The sequence below is a fragment of the Schistocerca cancellata genome, chromosome 5, assembly GCF_023864275.1.
Source record: "Schistocerca cancellata isolate TAMUIC-IGC-003103 chromosome 5, iqSchCanc2.1, whole genome shotgun sequence".
Taxonomy (NCBI): domain Eukaryota; kingdom Metazoa; phylum Arthropoda; class Insecta; order Orthoptera; family Acrididae; genus Schistocerca; species Schistocerca cancellata.
The window spans coordinates 610865522-610891973 of NC_064630.1; the positions used below are offsets into that span (position 1 = coordinate 610865522).

At 41.4% G+C, this 26452-nt stretch overlaps 1 protein-coding gene across 3 annotated transcripts in view; it reads right to left on the reverse strand.

Moving 5' to 3' along the window:
* The window catches only part of LOC126187839 (protein pellino), a 457964-nt gene that overhangs the window by 45098 nt on the left and 386414 nt on the right, over positions 1 to 26452 (reverse strand). For all 3 annotated transcript variants that reach the window (XM_049929143.1, XM_049929142.1, XM_049929144.1), the window contains exons 4-5: positions 6034 to 6135; positions 3573 to 3767 (exon numbers count right to left, since the gene is read on the reverse strand). In XM_049929143.1, coding sequence (XP_049785100.1) covers positions 3573 to 3767; positions 6034 to 6135 — 297 coding nt within the window. The remainder of the gene's footprint in view (positions 1 to 3572; positions 3768 to 6033; positions 6136 to 26452) is intronic.

Here is a 26452-nt window from a genome sequence, read left to right on the forward strand (position 1 = left end):
TCCAAACTAAAGGACTCTGAGCAACTCTGGGAAAAATGCTGCAGATTGGGAGCTCTGCTTGCATACTGCGCACAAGGCCAGCAGTCTTAACAACCTCCACCAGCCACCTTTACAAACTGAGGATCACCTCAGAACCAATGTGACAGGTATCGTTGGTGCTGACTTGAGCCACAACTTGCAGACGACTCCACTCTGCACACTTGATAGCTGCCAGCAAGGCCGTCTCCACATCTCAGATGAGGTCCCCTGGCAAACATACTGACTGCATATTGGCTTTCTTTACAGCCCTGAACGCTATCTGCCTACGTGGCTCTGTAACACATCTAACACTGAAGCTCCTGGTAACTAGCGAACCCCTCCCCTACGTGCTTGCTCAAACCCTGCTGAAGGAGCCACCTGTCCACTCACAGGTGAATGATCAAGGCCAGGTGACAAGTCTCCACATGGGCCCTGCACCTCGAGCCATGCAAGTGCTTTACCACCCACCACTTGCCCTGCTGTGAGGGCAGATTCACCGTGTCAGGTGCACTTGGAGGTGCCTCGGAAGGAAGAGCCCATGGGCAAAACAAACGTGCCAGATTCTCCGCCACCGCTACACCGCGAGGCAGCATAGCCAAAAGCACATTCAGCTGTTTGCTAACTGAAGCCAACTCCTCCTGCATCATTCGCAGCTTGTGGTCTAATGGCTAGTGTTGCTGCCTCTGAATCAAGGAGTACCGGGTTCGATTCCCGGCAAGGTTGGGGAATTTCTCTGCCCGAGGAATGGGTGTTTGTGTTGACCTCATCATTTCATTATCATTCGTGAAAGTGGGGGGACTGGACGGTGTAAAAATTGGGAATTTGTACGGGAACTGATAACCACGCAGTTGAGCACCCTACAAACCAAATAATAACAATAATAATAATAATAATAATAATAATAATAATAATCATCATCATCGCAAGACTGAAGTAAATTATAAAAGCAAACAGAATTCTAGATATACAACTTGCTACCCTCCTGATGAGTCACCAATGGACGCTGATGCATTAATGAGCTATGTAATGTTCTCTGAGCAACTACTGCACTGCAGACTGAATGAATTTACACTTCCAAAAACAAGAGACTAACCCTTTTACACAGAAAAAGCTGCATAAAATTTAATATAATACGAGGAAAACACAGAAACATATGAACAGTTTACTGAGTGTTAATAGAAGTTAGTGTCTTGACTGAGGCATGTAAATAGGCATCTTTCCCCACACTCCAAAAAGTTGAAAATTCATGCCAGACTGGGATTTGAATTCTCTGTCTCCCACTTCCTAGGACATAGTGGTCACTGCAACAGCACATCACATGTATATATAATTAAGATGATATCCAATGATCTCTTCAGTTTGGATGCATACCAGACTTGAATCCTAATGGGAATCTGCAAAATTCCGCAAGTAATGAGGATAATGGGGAAGGGGCACAACATTAGTAGTGTGTGAATAAGTTGAGAATTCGCACCTGACAGGAGGTGTGTGCTATGACAGTCTATGCACTTGTGATGACCACTATGGCTTAGTGAGCAGAGCATTTGGCTCTTTGTCTACATGAACTACTAACTTGAGTCACTGGTTAACTCTTCAGTAACTGTAATTTTTGTTGATGGCATACTTATTGATAAACAGACAAAACACAACTGTACCACACACGGACAGGAGAATAATGGAACAGGCTAACAACTGATTGACAGCCAACAGCTTAAGCCTTAATCTCATAAAAACTCATATTACAACAAGAGGAAAGATAATAAGTGGAAAGAAAGAAGACAGCAGAGAGGCTACCAGTAGAATAACCTGCAATCTGCGACCTGCTCCCATGAGAAGATCATGGTTTACACACTCGTCATGTGTTAGATAATGCCAATCATTCATCACTATATAAGGATGTCTCTTCACAAGCTTCCCCAGTCACCTATACAAGATAGGCATTGGAGATTCTTTCATTTGTTTGTGCAACATCAGGTGGTAATTTAAATAATATATTCTCTTTGTATAGTGTAGTGATCAGCAAGCAAGACTAAGTACACTGAAATCATTAGAACGCCATTGTAATCACTGTATCAGAAAAATGTGTGTACATTCACATGGAGGCTTCTGTACCATCACACAGACTATGTGCAATCGTAGTGCCATTTCTACGCATTTCTTAGCTTTACCTTATGGAAGCCATTGCGAAACCTCGAGATAATGTTACAGTATCTCACCAGAGCAGATTACTGCCTGTTACAATGATGTGTTATGACTTGTTTTTTAACTATTTACAGAAACTTGTTTTAGTCGTCAGCTGTACCAGTTAAGCAATACTGTGCTGTCTGTTAGGTACATACATCAAAAATAAATAAATAACATAGTGGTTGAGACTTTCACTATTCATTACTTATCTTACTCTGTCACATAGATGAGTATATTACAAAAGGCACAGAAAAATTTCATCGCTTCCTCTACTCCTTCAATGAATTGCACATTACGATGACAGTAAAGGTCATACAAACACAGGTGACCAGTGTCCAAGGGCACCATATAGCTTCATACAGAGACAAAGCAACATTTGTTCCATCTCAGTTAAGTTTTCCACATCAAAGTGACTATCATGCACATGATGCATGCAGTATTGCCATCACTTATCAAAGTCTAAACAACAATAATGATGACAATGTGAATACCCACAAATTCCCTGAATTGCATTGCAAAGACATGTCCCCATAACATAAAATGCCGAGGGTTTTCAGGATATATGTTTCTGAAACATCTCTGTAGAAAAATCTGCATCCTGAATGCATAATTTTAAGGTTTTGTACAACCCAACGGTGACCACTTCTCGCCAGTCAAGCACAATGTGTTATCACACCACTTTACAGTGGAGGTAAAACCGACTATGCATCTCTGCACAGAATATCTTACAGCTATGGCGGACTGTCATCTTTAAAACTCAACTCTTAATTTGACTGATTCGTAACAGTAATGAAGCCAGATCCTTGATCAGTAATAATGTGAAACACACATGGTAAGCACATTACACTCAGTTTTTTAAATAATTTTCTTTCTGCTGTGAAACAACATGTGTCATCTGCATTCCATTGAGATATGTCACTTTGACGTGGTCTTACACAATGGTATCTCACGATTCGCAAAGTCTATTCTAACAAAATCTTTTAGCTGTAGATGCAAATTTAATGAAGTTAGCTGCATGCCTTGTACTTCATTTGTGCTATTATCCCAGCTAAGAACTCATTAAAACTATGAGCTAGGGTGGGGCCTGAATCCTTGCATTTCACAGATAACGCTCTTATCAAATAAGAATGTAGGTGTAACTCCTGATTCCAAAATATAATGCTCTCATAGTTGAAAACATGCATAAGCAACTGCTGCAACTACAGAAACTAGTACTTATTTACACTGACAAAGGTGTGAAATGTATGCCGACTACATTGTAAAATTCTGCAACCACTGCTCACATGCAACTGGCTACATAAACTGTTGATATACATTAGGGTTTGTGGAGAGACTGCTTCTGCACATTGTCTGCAAGCAGCTATACTCACACCAAGGAAGATGTTACAGGAACCATCAAAGCCAGCAGCATAAATACGTGCAATGCGTGGGTTTGCTCGGTCGGCAAGTATGCGACAAGCAAACCGCGAGATGGTGCTCTGCTCCATCTTGCTGTCACGTGTCTTCTCACCTGCCACAGTATCCATTACAACAAAGTCGATTGGTGACTCGGATGATCGCCCAATCTGCAAGGCATAATACAGTCTGTCAGAATTTAATGGGCAAATGCAATAATTTTGTGAAGGAAAATGTTATTACGACGTTTCACACATTCAGTCTGCAATCAATACAAAATTTCACCATTAAGTTTAACCGAACGTACAGTGTTGTGGTGCTAAATGTTTCACTCAAGATTTGTATGCTGCTTAAGTACACACTGCTAAAACAGTACTGACAAAGGAACTATTCAGTGAATTGTTTCAGTTATATTCATATCCAGAACCATACTTCTGTTGTGGGTAAGTAATTTATAACAAATGAGGTTTCTATTATCTTAAGATGGAACAAATCATTAAGATTCCCCAACACATTTTCATAATATTACCACAAGTTTCACAGGCTGCAAATGTACTCTATTATTCACATATCCTATATTTAACAATTATTTACGCACACTGTTCTTGTTTACACATTATACCGCACTGGGAATAGAAATGGAGCCTCTGCCTGTGGAAAATGTTTTCTCTGTTCTGTTAGTATTCAATTTTAGTGATGAGGTATCACTTATCTGCAGTAAATGGTAACAGGAGTAATACTAGCATAAATGAGACACTTTCATTTCACAGACGTGCTGGAAACCTAAGATAATCCCCAAAGTACATGACAAGGCAAAAATGTTATTTTATCCATGCTAGATGTTCATGATCACTGTTGGAGAAAGTAACCAGTTACAAATATTTTTTAAGTATTAAAATTATACCCTCATTTGTTTCAAACTATCATGATCATCTTCAAATGGCTACATTGGTTTCAATACAGTATTATATCTGCCAACAGATCATCCCTCACTCCTCTAGTGCATAAGAATACGAGTAGCTGATTCACTTTATAAGATGTGTAGATAGCTCGAATAATAATTTAAAAAAAGGCTAAGGTATGCAACTGATGGCACAAAGTGAGTGAGTAATATGCTTTTACACTCACTCTAGTGAATGGCATTTTGTCTTGTTTGGTCTTTGCGCACTTCTTGGAGGAGGTCCAAAGCAGTCTAGGGTAAATAGCTCTCTCTCTCTCTCTCTCTCTCTCTCTCTCTCTCTCTCTCTCTCTCTATATATATATATATATATATATATATATATATATATATATATATATATATATATATATATATATATATATATATATATATATATATATATATATATATATATATATATATATATATAAATCTGTGGCACACACCACAATACATTCTCAATGAGCTAACAAATTCTGCAGATTTTCTTTGGGCTATTCATCCAAACTAACTAGGGATGGACAGGTACAGGGGGGAGGGGGGCAGAATGGGGCAGGCAGGGGAGGGAAGGGGGAGGGAGGAGGGAATACAGTTCATTTGTACTAACACTTTCATCTGCTTATGGATTATTTGGCAGTTTTCTGGATGGGAAAACTCTCCACAAAAAGAATATTTCATTTGTACTGTCTTCAGAAGAAGCTTTCGAATTGTGGTGCTACAGAAGATTGCTGAAGATAAGGTGGGTAGATCACGTAACTAATGAGGAGGTATTGAGTAGGATTGGGGAGAAGAGAAGTTTGTGGCACAACTTGACTAGAAGAAGGGATCGGTTGGTAGGACATGTTTTGAGGCATCAAGGGATCACAAATTTAGCATTGGAGGGCAGTGTGGAGGGTAAAAATCGTAGGGGGAGACCAAGAGATGAATACACTAAGCAGATTCAGAAGGATGTAGGTTGCAGTAGATACTGGGAGATGATGAAGCTGGCACAGGATAGAGTAGCATGGAGAGCTGCATCAAACCAGTCTCAGGACTGAAGACCACAACAACAACAACTGTCTTCAGCTACATTATTCACTAAAGACAGCATCCAGCAGTTACTTAACACATGTAAATAACATTCATAATATTTTAAGCACACATCACAGAGCTTGCTTTTACAAATTCAGATTTTTGAGCATGCCTACTTAAAAACCATATAATTAACAAAAGAAAATGGGAAGGAAGAGTACGACTTTAGCATAATTACTAAGCAGCAGAATTTCATGCAGCATATTTCAAAATCATGTTTCACAATACAAAAACTTCTTGGTACAAATGGTGGGTATTATTTCCTTGCAAGCATCAACTGTTCTCCTCCTCCCCCCCCCCCCCCATCCTCTAAGAACTTCTGTTATAACTCATATGGTCTCACTGTTGCAACCCACCACTTACCCCTCTTACTTACAAGGCAGAGCTCAACTACCACAGATTTACTTATTGTGATGAAAACTCACCTGGAACATGTCTGTTTCTTCATCAGGCATGTATTCTACTATGACTGCTTGGTTTCTCGACAAGGTGTATGAGATTGAATGCTGCTTCGTATCGAGTATAGCCTGTAACACACACAAAATTTTAGTTTGAGTTCATTACTATCCATATTCATAATACAATTAAGATAAAGGAAAAAAATTGTAAGGGAAACCATAAAATTTCTCAAGCTCAGGTCAAAAGGTTTTGTGGAAGGTTAGATTTACGGGGCACCCAGTGCCAAATATTTATGTACACCATCTAGGTGTTGTGTGCATTAAGACAAACGTGCTGTCATACTGCTTCTCTGAGGAAGGCTTCCTAAGTAAGTGAGCATGCAAACTTGCATATCATTGCACAGAACTTGTCCCTCAGACATTAGGTGAAATTATTTCCACTCTGCTCATGTCATACATAGTATCTGTAGAAGTCCTCTATGAATCATTTACTACCTCATAGCCAATCAACGTATCAATGGGGAGCAGAAATAAATTTCTGACATTCTGCCAGATGATGTCGCAACACTTCTTATTGTGCCAACAACGGTGTGATTCAAGACTGTAAATTTCTTTGAAACTCAAACATCGATGAAACATTTCATTGGTACGAAACCAATTCAACTTTTTGTGGAGCATATTGTAGAAAGTAAGAGAACCTAGACCCTAACACTAAACCGAATTTTAATTTTTTTCTTTCATTCAATCCCTAATGGTTAAAAAACCACAGAGGCAATGGCGAGCAGACAGCTGCCAAGATTCGACGATTTCCAGTTTACTGCCTTTGTATCAGCTACGAAGACACCAACATTGCACAAGCAACTATGGTAGTGAAAGATTACCACTCAAACTACTCAAATGCCCTGCATCGGAATACAGTAATGAGTGTTATCGTCTCAATTTGTAGCACACGTAATAGTGGTACTCTTCTTCACATCATGAAGTATTTTCGTACACATTCTACGAATTGAGTTCTTAGAGTGGCTCCTATTTTCCAATGCATTTGATGAGACAATCTTGATGAAACAAGACAGCGATCTGAAGAAATGATCGAACAGTGATAACTAGCTAAGAAGGTGAGGGTCTGCAAGACAAAAATGCGGGCACTGCAAGCGTAAAGAAAAAGATACTGAGCTCACATTTGCGCGGTAGAAGGCAACTGGATGGCGGCATGATCGACTCCCCACCATCTGAAAGCGAAATATTAAAAATACTTAGGCTGTTAACATAACACAGATAGCACATGCAATTGTACATTGCCTGCGTCGAATCGGTCACGTTTTTCGAAACCATCTGTCCTGAAAAGCATGTAGCATTTTTCTTTCTCGAAATAGCGTCACTAATTTTGATTGGTAGAAGTGCGAAATGTCAAGGTAATGTGCAGATTCTGAATATGCCGTGAACGATCAACTTGCACCAGTTAAGACCTGGTGTACGCTTTCGGTATCCAGCAAAACTTAAGAGTTTCCTTTAGTAACTTGTCTGCAAATCTCGCGAGGAGGGAGCCTTACGTAGGAATTTGATACTTCACTAACACTCAAAACATCGAAGAAGGACCGTCATATTGGTCTGACAATATTTTATTACCACACAAACTTCTTACTAGCATATGTTTTTATTTTTTCACTGCATATATTTTATGATGCAAATACTTGCTTGTCCATATATTGGCACCCAGAGCAATTACATAAACCAAACAACATGTAATGTAACTGACAACCTTTTACCTACATATGTTTAATTGCTATACGAATGACCTCGTCGTTTCGAAAATCATTAAATGTTTTAGAATATGCAACTATTTTACTAGTCTAGCAGAACGGTAATAAATGTAGCGGCGCCAGGGGGAGGAGGAGGAGGAGGAAGAGGAAGGAAATAGAAGGCTTTAAACAAAATGAAAATCTTTAATGTTGCGAGGACCGTTTTAGAAATATTTTAACCCCGTTACTGATTTTACTACGATGAGAAACGTTAACCTACCTCAAGAAGCAAGTATCACACACAAAAACGGCTATATTTCAGTTGGAACGGTCGACATTGGGGCGGGAACGGTCGACATTGGGGACGGAGTGATACTGTAGAGTGAGAACGTGTGTTTTTGCGTGTTTTCTTTTCGTGTCGATAGTTTTCTCTTAAATTTCAGAAAAGTGTGAAAACCGGATGCGAACTAAAATAACGTAGAATACAAGCAATATACTTACAATACATTTAAATCGAGAAGTTCACACGCGGATTCGTGAGCAGTAACAAAAAAAGACAGGAGTCCACAGAATCACTACGTTTACACGAGACACGTCTTCCGAAAGACAAAAACCAAATTTGGGAGATCGTTTTTCGCTCTTGTGTTTAAGATGTTAAGGTCTGAAGCGGATTTGCTAGCCCAGTTAAATACGGTTTCTGATTTAGTCACCACACTCGCAGGTGTAAACAGCTTCAGTCCAATATTTCTACTTAACCATCACTGTACAAATGGCCACTCCGTAAATATTAGCCTTTTTTTAACTAGATGAAACCTGGTAGCCCAAGCACGCTTCAAAACCGGTTGCGTTTACAAGGGGGCCAAAATCGATTGTGGAACTGGAAAACCAGCAACCAGAAGCCTATTTACAGAATCGATTTTGAAGTGTGTACTTCACCACCCGGGTGGTTTTATAAATGAATATCGATTGTGGAATTGGAAAACCAGCAACCAGAAGCCTATTTACAGAATCGATTTTGAAGTGTGTACTTCACCACCCGGGTGGTTTTATAAATGAATAATTTTACAGTCAAAAGGCGACCACGATATCACTTGCAAAATTCTAAATTACTGTGGACTCCAGCTACGAGAAGTTTGTCTTACTCTGGAAGGTAACAAAAACGTTTCCAGGACACACTTTATCAGACTACCAGGTTCACTCATAAGGCATAAATGAAAAAGGTCATCTAGATTCTCATTTCGCAAAGCAAGAATACGGATTCCGGTGCCATATTTTTCTCGTATTTGAAGTTCCTGTCTTATCACTATGAAAGCTATTGTTTGTTCCCGTATAACAAGGACCTTGCAGTTCTGACATTTCGGTGTTCTGTGCTCTTTACTACGAAACTAAAACAAATATGGAAGAATTTAAACAGCCCAAGTACATACCGAGGTGATGGACCGATCACTGTACAACGTGCCACGTGGCCCGGCACTGAAACAAAGTCGTGTTACCCGAAGTCTCTGTTTTGAGTTTCACTCGCCACCCACTGTCGTCGATTCGCTCTGCAGATGGCAGAGAGGTATACGCACTTGGAACTTACACAATATATATCTTGTAAAACAGTGAGGCAGTGCAAGTTTAAAAGCCATTTTCACAATGAAGACTACGGGAAAACCTGTAAAAAAGAAACTAAAATACCAATAACGCATAATATGGAAAGCCGCATGTATTACTAAGAAAACAAGTACGCATTCCCACCGAAGTTCGTGCGAAACGTGTGGGTAAAGAAGAATAAAATCTGTTTGCTCAAGGCGGAACCTATCCACAAATAAGTCAAAGAACTCTAAACCAGTGGTGTTTTGAGTGCAGAGTGAATGCGAACTCTGCCGACTGAATTTCGGAGGTTCTTCACGGATATTTTATGAGTAACCTAGCATAAGCGACCCGGGGTTTCTGGTGCCTCGTCGGGGTAATTGCATTTTGTTTTATTTATTATCCATATTTACCTCTGATTCGCATTGCACTGAAAATATCTGCGTAACAGTGGAAACACTGGCTGTATGAGCTGTCTCCCTTATTTCGAAACAAACATGTTGCTTTCATTCACGATCTTTACTATTGACAACAATAACTGCCCAGTTTATTTTTCGTCAAGTTTTTCGCTGTCGTGTAAACACGAGACCGAAGAGGATTTGCTAGACCAGTCAAGTATGGTGTCTGGAAATCGAATGTTCCAGTTTCTGATAGAGTCGGCACAATCGCTATTTCTCTTCAGTTAAATATTGTAAGTAGATACCTTCATGCTCAGTACAATATTTCTACTTCTCCATCACAGTGTAAAAAGTCACTATCTGCGTAACTAGACAGTACAAGCGCGTTTCGAAAACGGTTGCGCGTTTACATGGTAGCGGAAATCGATCGTGGAAATGGAAAACGTCGAAAATTATTTTCCTTGTTGAATGGCTCTGATTTTTCACTATTGAAACAATCATTAAAATATTATTCCATTTACTTTATTATTTATGCACAGTTTAGGCATTTCCTTTGTCCAAATGTTGTGAAACGGCAAATACCTCCTTGTTTTTAAATATTTTGTCTCTTGTGGAGGAACACTAGTAGTGAAAATACCAGGCTAACGAGCAGCCTTCCCAATGTGCCTTAAAAATAAAGAAAACAACAAATACAGATCAAGTAGATACGAAGTCTATTACTATGATAGTGTGACTTCGGCTTCACTTCCTTAAGTTAGCAGACGAAGCCACATTCGCCCGTTTCTGCGCATGCGCAGTCTGCAGTAAGCCCAAGGTCTTAGAACCACAAATTGGACACAGTCTACTGGCCATTGACGGCATCGATCCGGTTGTGTGTAAATGAGCGGCTAGCCACGTACCAAGCACGTGAAGCGCATCCACAACGTGTAGTCGATTTTGGTCAGAAAGCTGCTCGTGTAAAATGGGCTTTAGGGTTGTCGCATTACTCTGTTTTGTGTTCTACGTTTCAGTGACAGAATATTACTGTTTTTTTCACTAATGTGACAGTATTTTCACAGAAACAAAGGTAATTGGGGTAACAAACCAAATACGAAGGGCGCTCAATAAGTAATGGTTCAAATGGCTCTGAGCACTATGGGACTCAACTGCTGAGGTCATTAGTCCCCTAGAACTTAGAACTAGTTAAACCTAACTAACCTAAGGACATCACAAACATCCATGCCCGAGGCAGGATTCGAACCTGCGACCGTAGCGGTCTTGCGGTTCCAGACTGCAGCGCCTTTAACCGCACGGCCACTTCGCCCGGCCAATAAGTAATGCAACACTTTTTTTCTCAAATACATTTTGGGTTTTATTCAGGATTCCAGTTGACCACATTATTCTTCGCTCTATTGGCTACCACATTTTTCAATATAATCTCTCTTCAATGCGACGGCCTTATGCCACCTTACTGGGAGCGCCTGTATGCCGTATGGTATCACCCTACTGGTCGACGTTGGCACCAACATTGCGCAGCATCAATAACCTCCCCATCATCCGTGTACTGCTTTCGTGGAGCGCATCCTTCATTGGACCAAAGAGATGGAAGTCGGAAAGTGCTTAACCCGGGCTGTAGGATGGATTAGGAAGAACAGTCCAACGGAATTTTCTTAACTCCTCTCGGGTACGCAGGTATGAGCGGCCTTTCGCTGTCATGGAGAAGCAGAAGTTTGTTTGCATTTTGGTGGCGACTAAGTCGAGTGTAATTAGTTTTCCAGTTTTTTAAAGGTAGCGCAATACACTTCAGAGTTGATCGTCGCACCTTGAGGGAGGACCTCAAACAGAAGAACCCCTTCAGCGTCCCAGAAGATCATCGCCACGACTTTACGAGCTGAAGGTGTGGCTTTGAACTTTTTGTTCGGAGGAGAGGTGGTGTAACGCCACTCCAAGGACTGCCGTTTTGTTTTCGGTTCGAAGTGATGACTCCATGTTTCATTGTCTGTGTCTACGTTAGACAAAGAGTTGTCACGATCAGCCTCATCGCGCGAGCAACTCCAAATAGATGGTCCTTCGTTGCTCTTTATGGTTTTCTATTAGGCGGCGAGGAACCCAGCTAACACACAAAAAAATGGTTCAAATGGCTCTGAGCACTATGCGACTTAACTTCTGAGGTCATCAGTCGCCTAGAACTTAGAACTAATTAAACCTAACTAACCTAAGGACATCACACACATCCATGCCCGAGGCAGGATTCGAACCTGCGACCGTAGCGGTCACGCGGTTCCGACCTGAAGCGCCTAGAACCGCACGGCCACTAGGCACACAGCTTTGAGTGCCCACAACTGGCCGACGACTGTGTCGGCACTACCAACAGAGATGCCCAGTTGAGCAGCGGGGTGTTTGCCAATCACCTTGACTGAGAGTGTCCGCACGTTCCAACATTGCAGGAGTCACAGCTGTTTGCGGCCGGTCGGCAAACGAGAGAGAGAGAGAGAGAGAGAGAGAGAGAGAGAGAGAGAGAGAGAGCGGACAGGTTTTCGCGACCTTGTTGCGATGATGACAAACGCCTCGCCTAACGACTAACGGTACTTTTGTTCACCGCGCCTATGAATATCTGCGATGCTCTGCTTGTCCGTCAAATAAACGCAGTGACAGTTCTCTGCTTGAAACACACTTCTGTTAGAGATGCCATTTTGAAGGCTTTTGAAGTGAGAATATTCCACGATATCCTACAACTAATTCCGCAGTTTTTCAACCGACATTGGCTGTGGGGAAAAAAAGAGTTGCATTACTTACTGAACGTCCCTTGTAAACTACCGGGTGGTTATAGTTTAAGTATAGTCATTCACAGGGGTCCAACGAGGCTGCTATTGTATGGCAGTGAAACTTCTTAGACACTGAAAGGTCTCTGTTGGATTCCTTTCATGTTTGATTTCTTAAATCTGTTGTCATTTACGGCATAAATTCCTCTTCTAAATTTACTGTGGCGTTTCTGACTATCCTGGCAGGGTCGCCATGTGTAACGTTGTTACTTTAATTTGCTATGTTAATTTCTTAAATCTGTTGTCATTTACGGCATAAATTCCTCTTCTAAATTTACTGTGACGTTTCTGGCTATCTGGGAGGAGACTTGAGTAGTGGAACGTGTTACTTTTACACATAAACAAGAACGATCTATCACACTACTACACTTTAAAACACAGTTTATATGTAATTCATGTCACACAGTCTCATACGGAACCTACATCCGCTTTCTTTTATATACTGTATACGATAAGATACTGTCATCCCCCTTCCCTTCTGTGTGAGAGGATGAATGAGCAAATGTATTTCTAGTTGCATGCTTGAGGGTAGCAGACAAGCCTGCCTGCTAGAGAACAGTAGGACCAACGTCGGAACAGGTAGCTACGCTTTCTAAAAGCAAAGAGGTTTCTAACCTTAGTATGGTCCTGTCTGTCCCTTGTCATGTTGGTGTAGGAAGCTGCCCCTCTGGCCACTTCCGTTTGTATTTGTGAGCCACCCTCAGAAAGGGACCAGGTCAGTCTGTCCGTGGCGAGCGTCTGAAGTGGTAAGATCTCCGGCTAAGCGCGTGTCTGCTAAGTCCGTAGGACAATGGATTTCTTAAGTTCAGCCTAGCTGAAAATTTAATCACCTTTATTTCAGGTTTAGCTCTAAACTATCTAATGTTATCTTAAATTGCAGCGCAGTGTAATTCTCGTGTGAAGTTCAGAATATATTCCAGTAGTTGCTTTGTCACTACTTTGTGAGTAAAGTGGAACCACGTGTTGATCAGTAACTCTAACTAAGATCATCAATCTTAAATGCGAGTGTGCGTGAGATTATAACATCTCGTCTTGACAATATTTTTCAATATAGCAACTTTTCTTTATGTTCAACCCACGTGGGGTGTACTTTGTGAGACCAGTACCACGTGCTTATACAATTGTTTGACCCATCAGGTTAGTAGTAAGATGTTAGTAACCAGTTCGTGGTTTTTCTTTTGTAAATTGCTTTTCGATCTAATTTATTTTAATTATCAAAATTATTGTGGAGTTACACGCTTTGTGTAAACCAAGTTGACCACGTGAAGCATGTGGTGTAATCATCAAAGTAGCCCTCAGCTATTCTTTTTGGGAAGATTTCACAGAGAGTTAGTATGAATTTAGAATACCAGTGTGTGGTAATTACACGATGGACAGGATTGTGCTACGAATGTAACTTCTTTGGGTGAAAATTGAATCGGTTGGTTGTGGTTAATTTTCTCTTGCATATGTTTCAACGTTCTTTGTGTGTTGTTTTATGAATGCAGTGTTGTATGCAGTGTCCCAATCTTGGCTCCATATTTGATGTGTTCCGTAAGATTACAATCTCACATTTTCACAATCCTAAATAAGGCAGCAGTTTACTTAGGAATCAAGTTTAATATGCTGAAATTTCAATGATCAATGTTAAAATAAATTTCCAAATATAAACTGATTTATTTCTTTTTTTTATTTAAATTCTCTTTTATATACATATATCACCGGTTGTCGTATGACTATTAAAAGATTATAATTAATGTTAGTCTGGTTGGGAATTTGGTAAGCTAGATTGGATACCTGGTGAAACAGTTGCTCAGTAATGCAAGGTTAACTTCCCCAGACAGCTCACAGCTTTTAACCCGCTTTTATTGTCTATCAGTTCTACTTACATAGCAAATTAAAGTAACAACGTTACAACATTCTGATGCTATAATGCGGAACCGATTTATGCCGGAAAAAAATTAGTTCCTATTTTGGCCACCAGTTGCAATTCAGTCGTTTGAATTCTAGAAAGACGTACAGAAATATTTCCGTATGCAATGGATTAGAAATGGAAAGTGGGCATAAGAGGTCAAACAAGTGAATAAGGCATACTGTTGATTTTATTAGAAACCACAGGTTACACAACTTGTTCAATATGAGCACAGGACACGTCGACGAGATGCTGTACAGAGTTAAATTTGCACCTCGCAGCGTGAATCCGTTCTTCATTAACACATTAGCACTACTACCATGTTTCGCTGCCACATGGTTATTCCAGCCCATGCTGGATCTGCACTTTATAACCACCCAGTATAACTGCGTAACTACTCTACAACGAACAACCGGAAACCACCCGCCCCTCATACCAAAACACTCAGGAAATGTCTCCTAACAACTTCCGAAATTTTGTCGGTGGCCTTTAACGTGTAGTCCGTCGAAAACATTCTTCTGTTCCTGTCAGAGCTACAACATATAGAGGTCTAATTCGATTTCTCAGACCAAATACCACGCGAAGCTAACATTTTCCACAACCTTCAGTGCGGATGCACGTTTACGTTGTACCTCCAGTGGGAATCTAAAATTAGCGAGCATGAAGACATGGACGGAGACTGCAGATGTGTGTGCTAGACAGGAGTGTGAGTCGGCCCGGGAGCGTGCAGATAGTCCGCTCATTTGCGATAACCAATGTCCGGAAGGCGAAGTGGTTAACGCAACTGCTCACTACGCTGGAGATCCCGGGTTCGAGTTGCGGTCTGGTACACATTTTCACTCGTCGCCGCTGATTCCTCATAAAGTCCCTATGCAGCTGCTGTCATTAGTTCCTTCCCTTTTCTTTCTCCCCCATCCACCCTTCAATTTACGTAATATTTATCACAAACCGGATTTCCACGTGGTGTATTTTTTCCGAAATGTCCAAAAGAACAGACATCACTCATTCATATAATTTCCCATAGTGTTTATGGTTCTGCTTTGCAATAGTGGAGACACTGTGCACTTATCCATTGTTTTACTGGAAAATCGAGGTGCGTACGCTTACGAAGTACGTGTCGCCTATAATTTTAAGTCTGTTCCCACGGGTCGTGGAAACGACAACGCTGCCGTGCTAGCTTTCGTGCATTTGCGAGCTTCACTCCTACCAGTCGTCGGTATTTCGCTCCAACTAAACTATCTACGAAGATGTGACTCACTTGATCCTGGTAAGCTGCTCGTGAAAGAGCTCTCACAGATTCTATTACTTTATTAAGGTCAGCTAATTTAGTGTAGAGAATGGAATTGGCGGTGGAACCGAAAGAAAAACGGAAGATTAGTTGATGATGAATTATGAAGTGGATTCTAGATAGAATATCAGTCTCATATAATTTGATTGACACGGAACTCTGTGAAAAGCACCCAGTTGATTTCAAGAACTTACTAAGTGCACGCGTGCGTGCATGCGTTTGTGTGTGTACGACAATTTGATAATTTATAGGAAGTATCTCGCCATTGATTTCCACATAACGTACTGATATGAGACAGATAATAAGGACATAAAACTCCACGTCATTTTACACTATTCAGCCTCGAGAGACTATTTGAAATATAATAGGTTTGTTTATGAATAAATAAATCTTCTGCTACCAGTCACGATTTTTTCTTTATTTTACTATTCGCACGACGCGTTTCGAGAAATAATTTCCATTTTCAAGCGTGTTTTTTTGGTGTGTATTAATCTATTTCTTTTGATGTTGTCAGTGTGTGAGAGTCAGCTTCGTTTTTTTGACTTTTACTGTAATACATAAGAAACGCGATTTTTAGTTGGGTATCAATTCTTTTTGTGAGGTTAGTGGCTAAAATTTAGAACAATTTGTACTTACAGTTTTCTAATGGTCCATTTGTGTAGAGTCTCACACACACTTAACATCACACACAACTTGTTGTACACTTTACACATCGAAAATATCTTATATAAACAAAACAGTTACAAAGATCTTCTTACAGGTAGTTCACAGAGATAACATTATAGGTCTTCCACAGATTATGATATGCTTTTGTACAGAGGTTATTTATCTTACCAACTTGGCTCATGAATTACTTATATTGATTTTACAATTGTGCTTATTTCTATGTTTTACTATTTTTATGTAAGTATATTATCGAAACATCTGAAGAAATTCACTGATTCACTTTCAAGTTTTTCATTTAATATTTTATCTTTATATTTTCTGTAATGTGAATATATATCCAGTTCTTCAAGCAAATCCATTTTATGTCTTTTATTTAGTCGGAGTACTTTGAAATTTTGCTCTATTTTTCCAAATAGGTGTCCTGTATTGTATATGTGTGTTGCTATTGCTGATGTAGTGTGTTTGTTGTGTGTGTATGCTCCAATGTGCTCTGTGTACCTGGTGTTGATATTTCGGCGTGTTTGTGCTACGTAGAACTTTGAGCATTCCTGGCATGTTACCTTGTATATTCCAGAGTCTGAATATGGATCATGATTACACTTAATATTATGTATTAGTTTTTGGTGTAGTTTATTGGATGTAGAAAACCCAATTTTTACTCTGTGATTTTTGAAAATATTTGCAATCTTCTGTGATACATTGCCTATGTATGGAATGCTAGATATATATTTGTTTTTCTCTTTTTCTTCTGTGGTGCAGTTTGTACCTGGGTTTCTCTTCACTTTGTCTAAGATTGTGTCAACCATGGAAGCACTGTAACCATTGGCAACTGCAATCTTCTTCACTGTGTTTATTTCTTGTTGCATATTCTCTTGGTTCAATGGTATTTTTGTTGCCCTATGCAGCACTGACCTGTATGCTGCCTGTTTATGGATATTTGGGTGACACGAGGTTGCAGGGATTGTGGTGTCAGTCATTGTGTTTTTCCTATAAATTTTGAATGTGCATGTGTTGTTGTCTTGTAATATTTAGGTCCAGAAAGTTGATACTTTTATGTTGCTCATGTTCCACTGTAAATTTGATTTTCTCATTTAGATTATTGAAATGATTAAGAATGTCTGTGATGTCTTTGGTATCTCCTTTCACTAACAGTAGTGTGTCATCTACATATCTCCTATAAAATTCTATTTTCTTTAGGCAAGGTTCTTGGCTCTCAAATAATTTTTGTTCTAAGTGATTTATGTATATGTCAGCTATGGTACCGGATATACATGATCCCATTGCTAGGCCATCTGGTTGCTTATAAATGTTGTCATTAAAGGTAAAGTAGTTGTAACTTAGGGTTAGCTGAGGGAGTTCCATAAATTCGACAATCTCTGTATATGAAAGTTTCTTGTGTTGCATAACGTTCTTTTGTATTACTGTTAGAGCTTCTTATATGGGTATTTTTGAATAAAGGTTGGCGATGTCAAGTGATATAAACTGTGCATCTTGGCGGAGCTTTCTGGTTCTTAGTTCTTTGGCTAGAATCATGTTTTTTATGGAATATGTTGTTTCATATGTATAATTTTTCATCGGTATGTTATTCAGTTTTTTATGACAGTTTCTATGCTGGGCTGTTTATAGAGTTGACCACGGGACGTATCGGGTTTCCATTTTTGTGTATTTTTGGCTGTGGTTTTAGGCGTGGTGCTTTTGGATTCATACATGTAAAGTATTTCTTTTCAGTTTACGTCAACAGGAAATGTGTGTTCTTTAATTGTTCCTTAATTTTACTTTGGAATTGTTTGGTTGGGTCTTTTTCAATATCCTCAATGTTATTAGCAGCAAAAAATTCATTTGTTTTGTCTATGCATTCTTTTTCTTTCATCACAACTAATGTATTACTTTTGTCTGACTTTACAACTATGGATTGGTTGTTTTTCAGTTTATTATTTATAGATTTTAAAGTTTTTGTATCATTTATTTTATTTTTAGATCTAAACTTATCTTTATTCATTTCTTTCTCAAGAAGCTTGCTCACTTTGTGACCTATTGCTGCTTTTGTATTTGAATTTAATTTTGCAGCATCTGCTGCACTTTTAGTTGCAGCTATAACCTGTTTCAGTGTTTTATAATGGATCAAATCAGATTATTTGAAATATGTCTAATTTTTGTTCAGTTTTCCAAAAAATATATACAAATCTGGTTCATCTGGACACAATATCGAAAATGACAGAGTTTCAGTCTCTTCTTACTTTATCATATATCGTGTTGTTAACACAGCGGAGGCAGTCACGAAGGAAAATCAAACACGTCTGATACTACGCGTCAGACCCCAAACGTTTGACTTTGAAGTCCTAGGATTTGTCAGCACGCTTCTTTCATATGGTACAGGTTTAAAGCTCTCCAGCCTCGTGCACATTGCTTCCAGTTTTGCCAATACTGTCTTGTCAATACTGTCAGTTACCAAACAACAAACAGCGCAGTGTATTGCTCCCACGTAACGATGAATATCTTCCACGGAAGGTGACAAGTGGTCTGCCTTTCTGCCCCTTAGTGAATAACCGGTTCCTGGAAATGTAGGAATACTTCTCACGGCCTTGATAAAGCCCGGCACGCCGTAATCTGACGCTGAAGAATCGATGGTGTGAGTTGGTTCCCACGACGGCGGGGAGCACACGCGCCAAGCCGTGCGGGAGTGCGAAATGTGGCGCGCGCATTGATCGGCCCGCGAGCCCCTGCGCCAGTGACCCACATACCACGCAAAACAAAACTGCCTTTCGTGCGCCAAAAGCAGCTTTGTAGCTCTTTCGTGGCTGATGGGACATACTTGTCCCACTAAAATAATAATCAGTTTCGAGCATTGGGACGACTGTCCTGTATGTCTCGTGCTGCCATCTAGCGAAACGTTTTCGTCGCAACTTAGAAATATCAGGAACCATAGGGTGGATATATACAAAGCTGTGATCAATCAAATGGCACGCCGTAAGTTTACAGCTGCTGCGGTGTGTCCTCTTTCTACAAAAGCAGAATGAAATTACCATCTTCTCCGTTCCAATAACGTCTGAAGTTGGTAATTTTGTTCCTTTATACATTTTATACTGTTCTCAATAATTACTGAACTCCTTAGTAAATCTGCTGATTTATACGTAATTTACAGTTATCGGAACCATTCCCAGACAACTGCACAGAATACAAAAAAAAGAAAGAAAACATTGATCTGTGATACATGAAAGCTGTCTTTATACTTCAAGTTGAAAATCTGTATGCATTAGTTTATGTTTTTCATTTTCATGAGAATAAATGTGCTTTTGGTATTGATTTTTTATACTTTTTCTGTTATTTAGTATCCTGATTACAGTATCTCTACAAACAAAAATTTCCAAAATACCTAAAAAAAATTTTGTTCACGAAGGTGTAATACTGATCCCGAAGGAACACAGTTCTGAAGTATGTGTAAAATCTGGTTTAAACACGGTGGGTTTAAGCCATTGCACAAAATGCGCTATCTTGATGACGCAAATGAAACTTACGTAAAGTCATTCCCGCTTCTTAATACACATGGTGAGTCGCATAAGGCGTAGTACCTCTTATTTCGTGAAGGTTTAAAATACCGAAATGAAATCTTCCACAAATACACTCCTGGAAATGGAAAGAAGAACACATTGACACCGGTGTGTCAGACCCGTACCAGATCGGGTTGACGGAGGAGATAGAGAAGATCCAAAGAAGAGCGGCGCGTTTCGTCACAGGGTTATTTGGTAACCGTGATAGCGTTACGGAGATGTTTAACAAACTCAAGTGGCAGACTCTGCAAGAGAGGCGCTCTGTATCGCGGTGTAGCTTGCTCGCCAAGTTTCGAGAGGGTGCGTTTCTGGATGAGGTATCGAATATATTGCTTCCCCCTACTTATACCTCCCGAGGAGATCACGAATGTAAAATTAGAGAGATTAGAGCGCGCACAGAGGCTTTCAGACAGTCGTTCTTCCCGCGAACCATACGCGACTGGAACAGGAAAGGGAGGTAATGACAGTGGCACGTAAAGTGCCCTCCGCCATACACCGTTGGGTGGCTTGCGGAGTATAAATGTAGATGTAGACCCACCATACTTGCTCCGGACACTGCGAGAGGGCTGTACAAGCAATGATCACACGTACGGCACAGCGGACACACCAGGAACCGCGGTGTTGGCCGTCGAATGGCGCTAGCTGCGCAGCATTTGTGCACCGCCGCCGTCAGTGTCAGCCAGTTTGCCGCGGCATACGGAGCTCCATCGCAGTCTTTAACACTGGTAGCATGCCGCGACAGCGTGGACGTGAACCGTATGTGCAGTTGACGGACTTTGAGCGAGGGCGTATAGTGGGCATGCGGGAGGCCGGGTGGACGTACCGCCGAATTGCTCAACACGTGGGGCGTGAGGTCTCCACAGTACATCGATGTTGTCGCCAGTGGTCGGCGGAAGGTGCACGTGCCCGTCGACCTGGGACCGGACCGCAGCGACGCACGGATGCACGCCAAGACCGTAGGATCCTACGCAGTGCCGTAGGGGACCGCACCGCCACTTCCCAGCAAATTAGGGACACTGTTGCTCCTGGGGTATCGGCGAGGACCATTCGCAACCGTTTCCATGAAGCTGGGCTACGGTCCCGCTCACGCCCCAACATCGTGCAGCCCGCCTCCAGTGGTGTCGCGACAGGCGTGAATGGAGGGACGAATGGAGACGTGTCGTCTTCAGCGATGAGAGACGCTTCTGCCTTGGTGCCAATGATGGTCGCATGCGTGTTTGGCGCCGTGCAGGTGAGCGCCACAATCAGGACTGCATACGACCGAGGCACACAACGCCAACACCCGGCATCGTGGTGTGGCGAGCGATCTCCTACACTGGCCGTACACCACTGGTGATCGTCGAGGGGACACTGAATAGTGCACGGTACATCCAAACCGTCATCGAACCCATCGTTCTACCATTCCTAGACCGGCAAGGGAACTTGCTGTTCCAACAGGACAATGCACGTCCGCATGTATCCCGTGCCACCCAACGTGCTCTAGAAGGTGTAAGTCAACTATCCTGGCCAGCAAGATCTCCGGATCTGTCCCCCATTGAGCATGTTTGGGACTGGATGAAGCGTCGTCTCACGCGGTCTGCATGTCCAGCACGAACGCTGGTCCAACTGAGGCGCCAGGTGGAAATGGCATGGCAAGCCGTTCCACAGGACTACATCCAGCATCTCTACGATCGTCTCCATGGGAGATTAGCAGCCTGCATTGCTGCGAAAGGTGGATATACACTGTACTAGTGCCGACATTGTGCATGCTCTGTTGCCTGTGTCTATGTGCCTGTGGTTCTGTCAGTGTGATCATGTGATGTATCTGACCCCAGGAATGTGTCAAAGTTTCCCCTTCCTGGTACAATGAATTCACGGTGTTCTTATTTCAATTTCCAGGAGTGTATTTCAGTTGGCAGTCAGTGCCCCTAATAAATCGTGCCCCTAATCCATTCAGATTCTTGTTTTTATTTTCACTGCTACCACAGCCAAAAATTTACTTTCACATTCCACAGCAATTCCCAGTGCACTGAGAGCGCAAGGTACAACTCCCCCGCACATACAAAAGCCAACTACTAATAGTGATGGTAGACACTTTTAACAAAACTTGCTTCCCCTGCAAAAGTACTCTCTCTAGCGGAACTTACTTCGCCTGCACCCTGCACTACCATTTCAAATCAACAAAGTTAAAATGTGTGCACCATACTTACTTTGTTAATCACTTGATTGTTTGACTCCTTACTTCTGGAGTAGCACAAATTGGAGGACTTAAGGCTGTTAATGCTTTGTGTCTGAACACAATAATAATAATAAATAAATAATATGTACAGCACTACAAAGCCCTTACGTAGTTACTTTTATGCTATGCTGCTAATTAGTCCATTTATCTGTTTCTATGTGGTTGATGATGAAATTTTTGGTCTACTGCAATAACTACCTACTACTTGGAATACAAATTTGCATGAGAGACTTAACGTTTGTTACGTATTTGTCTCACTTTTACCATTATCGACGAATGGTACTAAGCACAAAGTATGTGTGTAGGGGGTGGACCAAGTGAAGAATCGCACAGTGTCTTGCACGAAGTTAGTATTCGAGGAAAACGTAATTACTGGTAACATTATATAATGAATATTAGAGTTTAACAAAATTGTGGTAACAATAATGATCTTTTAAAAATAATTGTGGCAAACACAACCAAACGTTTTTAGTTTGTACTACATAGAAAATTTCATTTTAACCCTCGGGGTAGTGGATATTTACCCCCCAGTCTGGGACCACCGGCTTAGCGCAACGGAAAACTGAATGAATTCCGCAGCACTGCTGCCTACCCGATGATATAAGTGGGTGTTCGCCACTGGTCGCATACTAGCAGTGAGTGACCTACCTTCTGAAAGTCTACTTACCTTGCTTCCTCTCTATCAAGATTTGAAATAGGGCCTACGTATGTTTTCTTAAATGGAACAACGTGCTTTACTAGCAACTGAAAGCACTTGAAAACAGGAGTACAATGTTATGACGCTTATTAATGTTGCTGTTTTAACACTTCGTAAAAAGATAAGAAAAGTGTGTATAAATTGGAAAGCAGGGCACTCAGAACTGGCTAGTATAAGACAAACATCGTCAACTGGGACTAGTGCCAGAATGTCACTGTATCAAGACTTTCGAATGTTTTTCAACTACAGGAGTACGTACACACATTCAATTAGCTTTCCTAAGCCCCCTCTCATATCTTGTAAGTTAACACACAGTTCAACTTACAGAAGTCGCTGCTGCCCCCTATCTATGGTCAAGAAGAAACATGTTTTACCTTAGTAGCATAAGCCTCCATTCTTGTTGCGTATGGCGTCGACGCCTGACGTAAGAGCTTTACACCCCAGTCGCCGATTCAGACAGTCATGCTTTTCGATTTCAGCGCTTCTAGAATATTTATGAAAAAACTTTCAACGCCAGTTATAACAAGTGATTTCGAATGATGTTAAAGAAAGCAGTTCCGTAAAGAAACATACTTGCTTCAATATCTCGATCGCAAATTTACAAATATTAACTACACAAAAAAATCACGTGCCCTACGCGTAATAACATTCGCCGACAACCTTCCTCCGGAATCTTGAACCATTCACGAAATATATACGATGTTATGCCTTACGCGACTCACCCAGTATAGTCCACGATATACAAATCGCGTTGAATCAAGGATATTTTGCGTCGTTATAGTCAGGTCAGAATTTAATGGTGAGTAGGAGCAGAGGAAATCTGAAAAAAGACAATCATTGAGAAGTAGAAGAAATGAAAAATTGCGAGAAGTTCAACATGAACGTTGGCGATCATGAAGTAGAGGAAGTTAAGGAATTCTGCTACACTGGATGCAAAATGACCCATGACGGAGGGAGCAACAACAGAAGTTTACTGGTATCAAACATAGGCCTTAACGTGAGGAAGTAATTTCTGAGAATGTATATTTGAATCACAGCACTGTGTAGTAGTGAATCGTGGACAGTGTGAAAACTGAGACAGAAGACAATAGAAACGTTTATATGCAGTGCTACAGAATAATGATGAGAATTGGGTGGACTTATAAGGAGTGAGGAGATTCTTCGCAGAATATGTGAATAAAGGAGCACGTGGGAAACTCAAGAAAAAGAGGCAATGGTAGGACATGTCTTAAGACATCAGGGAATAGCCTCCTTGGTACTAGATGGAACTGCAGAGTGGAAAATTGTTGGCGAAAACAATCATAAGCTTTGACATCCCTACCTTCACATGGGTTTTTCTGCCGCTGCCCCGTGTTACCCTGTAGCCAACTACGTACGTTCAACTATTGGCAATCGGTTTATGACCGGCAGCGGCCTTGTCCGTTCGCAATGGCGAGGTGGGGAATAGGATGCCTCCAGCATAGTTAGTAACTTCTGTTTACGTTTCGTCCTTGCGCTTGCCCAACACAAACGTCCCGTCCCTTGTTGTGCTTGGAGGTTCGTTTACACACATTTGCGCCTTGCGCCTGTTTGCCACACGCACCGGAAGAGGCATGGATGTTTGCGCACGCATCTTTCTTGACGTGTGTGCATGCGTGATTTCATTCACGCCTAGATACTACCAGGCACATTATTCCAATGATCACAACGTCAGTTTGCAAGCAGCCATTGTTGCAGCAGCCGGTATATTTGGAGATAAAGACGAAATCGTAGAAAGAAGCGCAAGTACTGGAATAATTAATACATTATACATAATTAATGCGAGAGCATCGTGGATGAGACAAAGATGACACGGAATATTCTGTTTATTAACTGCGTTAGTGATTTAGAAGAAATATTTCATCTTGTTGGACCACTGCTGGTGAAGGAAAATACAGAATATTGAGACGATACACCAGTGATAAGCTTAGATCCGACACTGAATTTTTTCCACGTGACACCACTATACCAGTCTAAAGTTCCAGCTCAATGTACAATACAGGGTGTCCACAATGAGACTCCAACATTTTAATATCCTATATCTTTCTCATTTCAGATGATGGACCTGTGAATCCTGAAGGGGCAGACAGAGCAACTCTGTAAGTTTGTGGTGTGCAAATTTGATACGCCAAGTGGCCGTAGTGGAGCTGCAATCAATTGTTTTAGCAAAATGGAGGATATGAAGGAGCGTGCACAAGTGGTCTTGTGGTATGCAGAGACAAAATCGGCGACCCAAGTGCAAATAAACTTTCGTCGAGTTTACAACAAAGCGCCCCCGTCGTTCAAGACTATAAAGAAGTGGTGTGATCAGTTTTTGGCTACTGGGAGTGTTGCGAAAGGGCATGGTGGTGGTGAGCCTGGGATCAGCGAACATCACGTGGAACAAGTGCGGCGGTCATTCGAACAAAGTCCACAGAAGTCAGTGCGACAGGCAGCACAAGAACTTCGTATGAAACGTTCAACAGAGCACAAAGTGCTTCATCAGCGATTACATTTGTACGCATATAAAGTGCAGGTTGTGCAAGAAATCAAGCCTCACGATCGACCAAAGTGAGAAGAATTTGCATGTGTCACGTTAGATCGCATCGCCGCGGACGAGACATTTTTATCACGTGTGATGTTTACTGACGAGGCAACCTTTCACGTGTCAGGGGCTGTCAATCGTCACAATGTGCGCATCTGGGGGTCCGAAAATCCACATGCGCCTAGGGAACACATGCGCGACAGTCCGAAAGTTAATGTGTGGTGTGATTTGATGATAAATCGCATTGTTGGGCCGTTTTTCTTTCAGGGGCCGACTGTGGATGGAGCCATCTACCTGGACATGTTGGAACAATTTGCCGTGCCACAGATAACAAACCTGCAGCCAAATGTGATGTTTCAACAGGACGGTGCACCACCCCATTAGAGCCTTTATGTCCGAAAATTTTTAAATGACATATTCCCGTAACGGTGGATTGGCCGTGGAGGTCCAATTCCTCGGCCGCCACGTTCGCCCGACATAATGCCCCTCGATTTTTTATTGGGGTTATGTGAAAGACCGGGTGTATGCTACACCAGTAAAGGACCTGCCAGACTTGAAACAGCGCATAAGAAATGTCATCAACTAGGTCAAAGAACAGATACTCCGCAACACATGGCACGAAATTGATTACAGACTTGATATTCCTCGCGCTACCCGTGGCGCTCATGTTCAAGTGTACTGAACCGTCCACCTGTGTATGAAAACTTGATGAGCTGCTGTATGATTGCCCTGTATTTGTTCGTCAATAAATTGTGTTTCCTCTCAGATTTTATGAGTTCAAATGTAGGAGTCTCATTGTGGACACCCTGTATCTTATGAAAATTATTCGGACACCAGCTAGTAAACATTAATATGCGGCGTCTCCATCCTTCGCCTTTGTGGTGGGCGGAACTCTGCTGGAACACTTGCAATGAGGTGTCGGGATGTATGCAGAGGAGTGCAGCCCATTCTTCTTCGATGACAGGAACCAGAGAAGGTAGTGATGTTCCATGTTGGGCGCTGAAGCGAAGTCTACATTCTAATTCATTCCGAAGGTGTTTCACTGGGCTGAGGTCTGGGCTCGGAGCGGGCCAGTCAATTGTA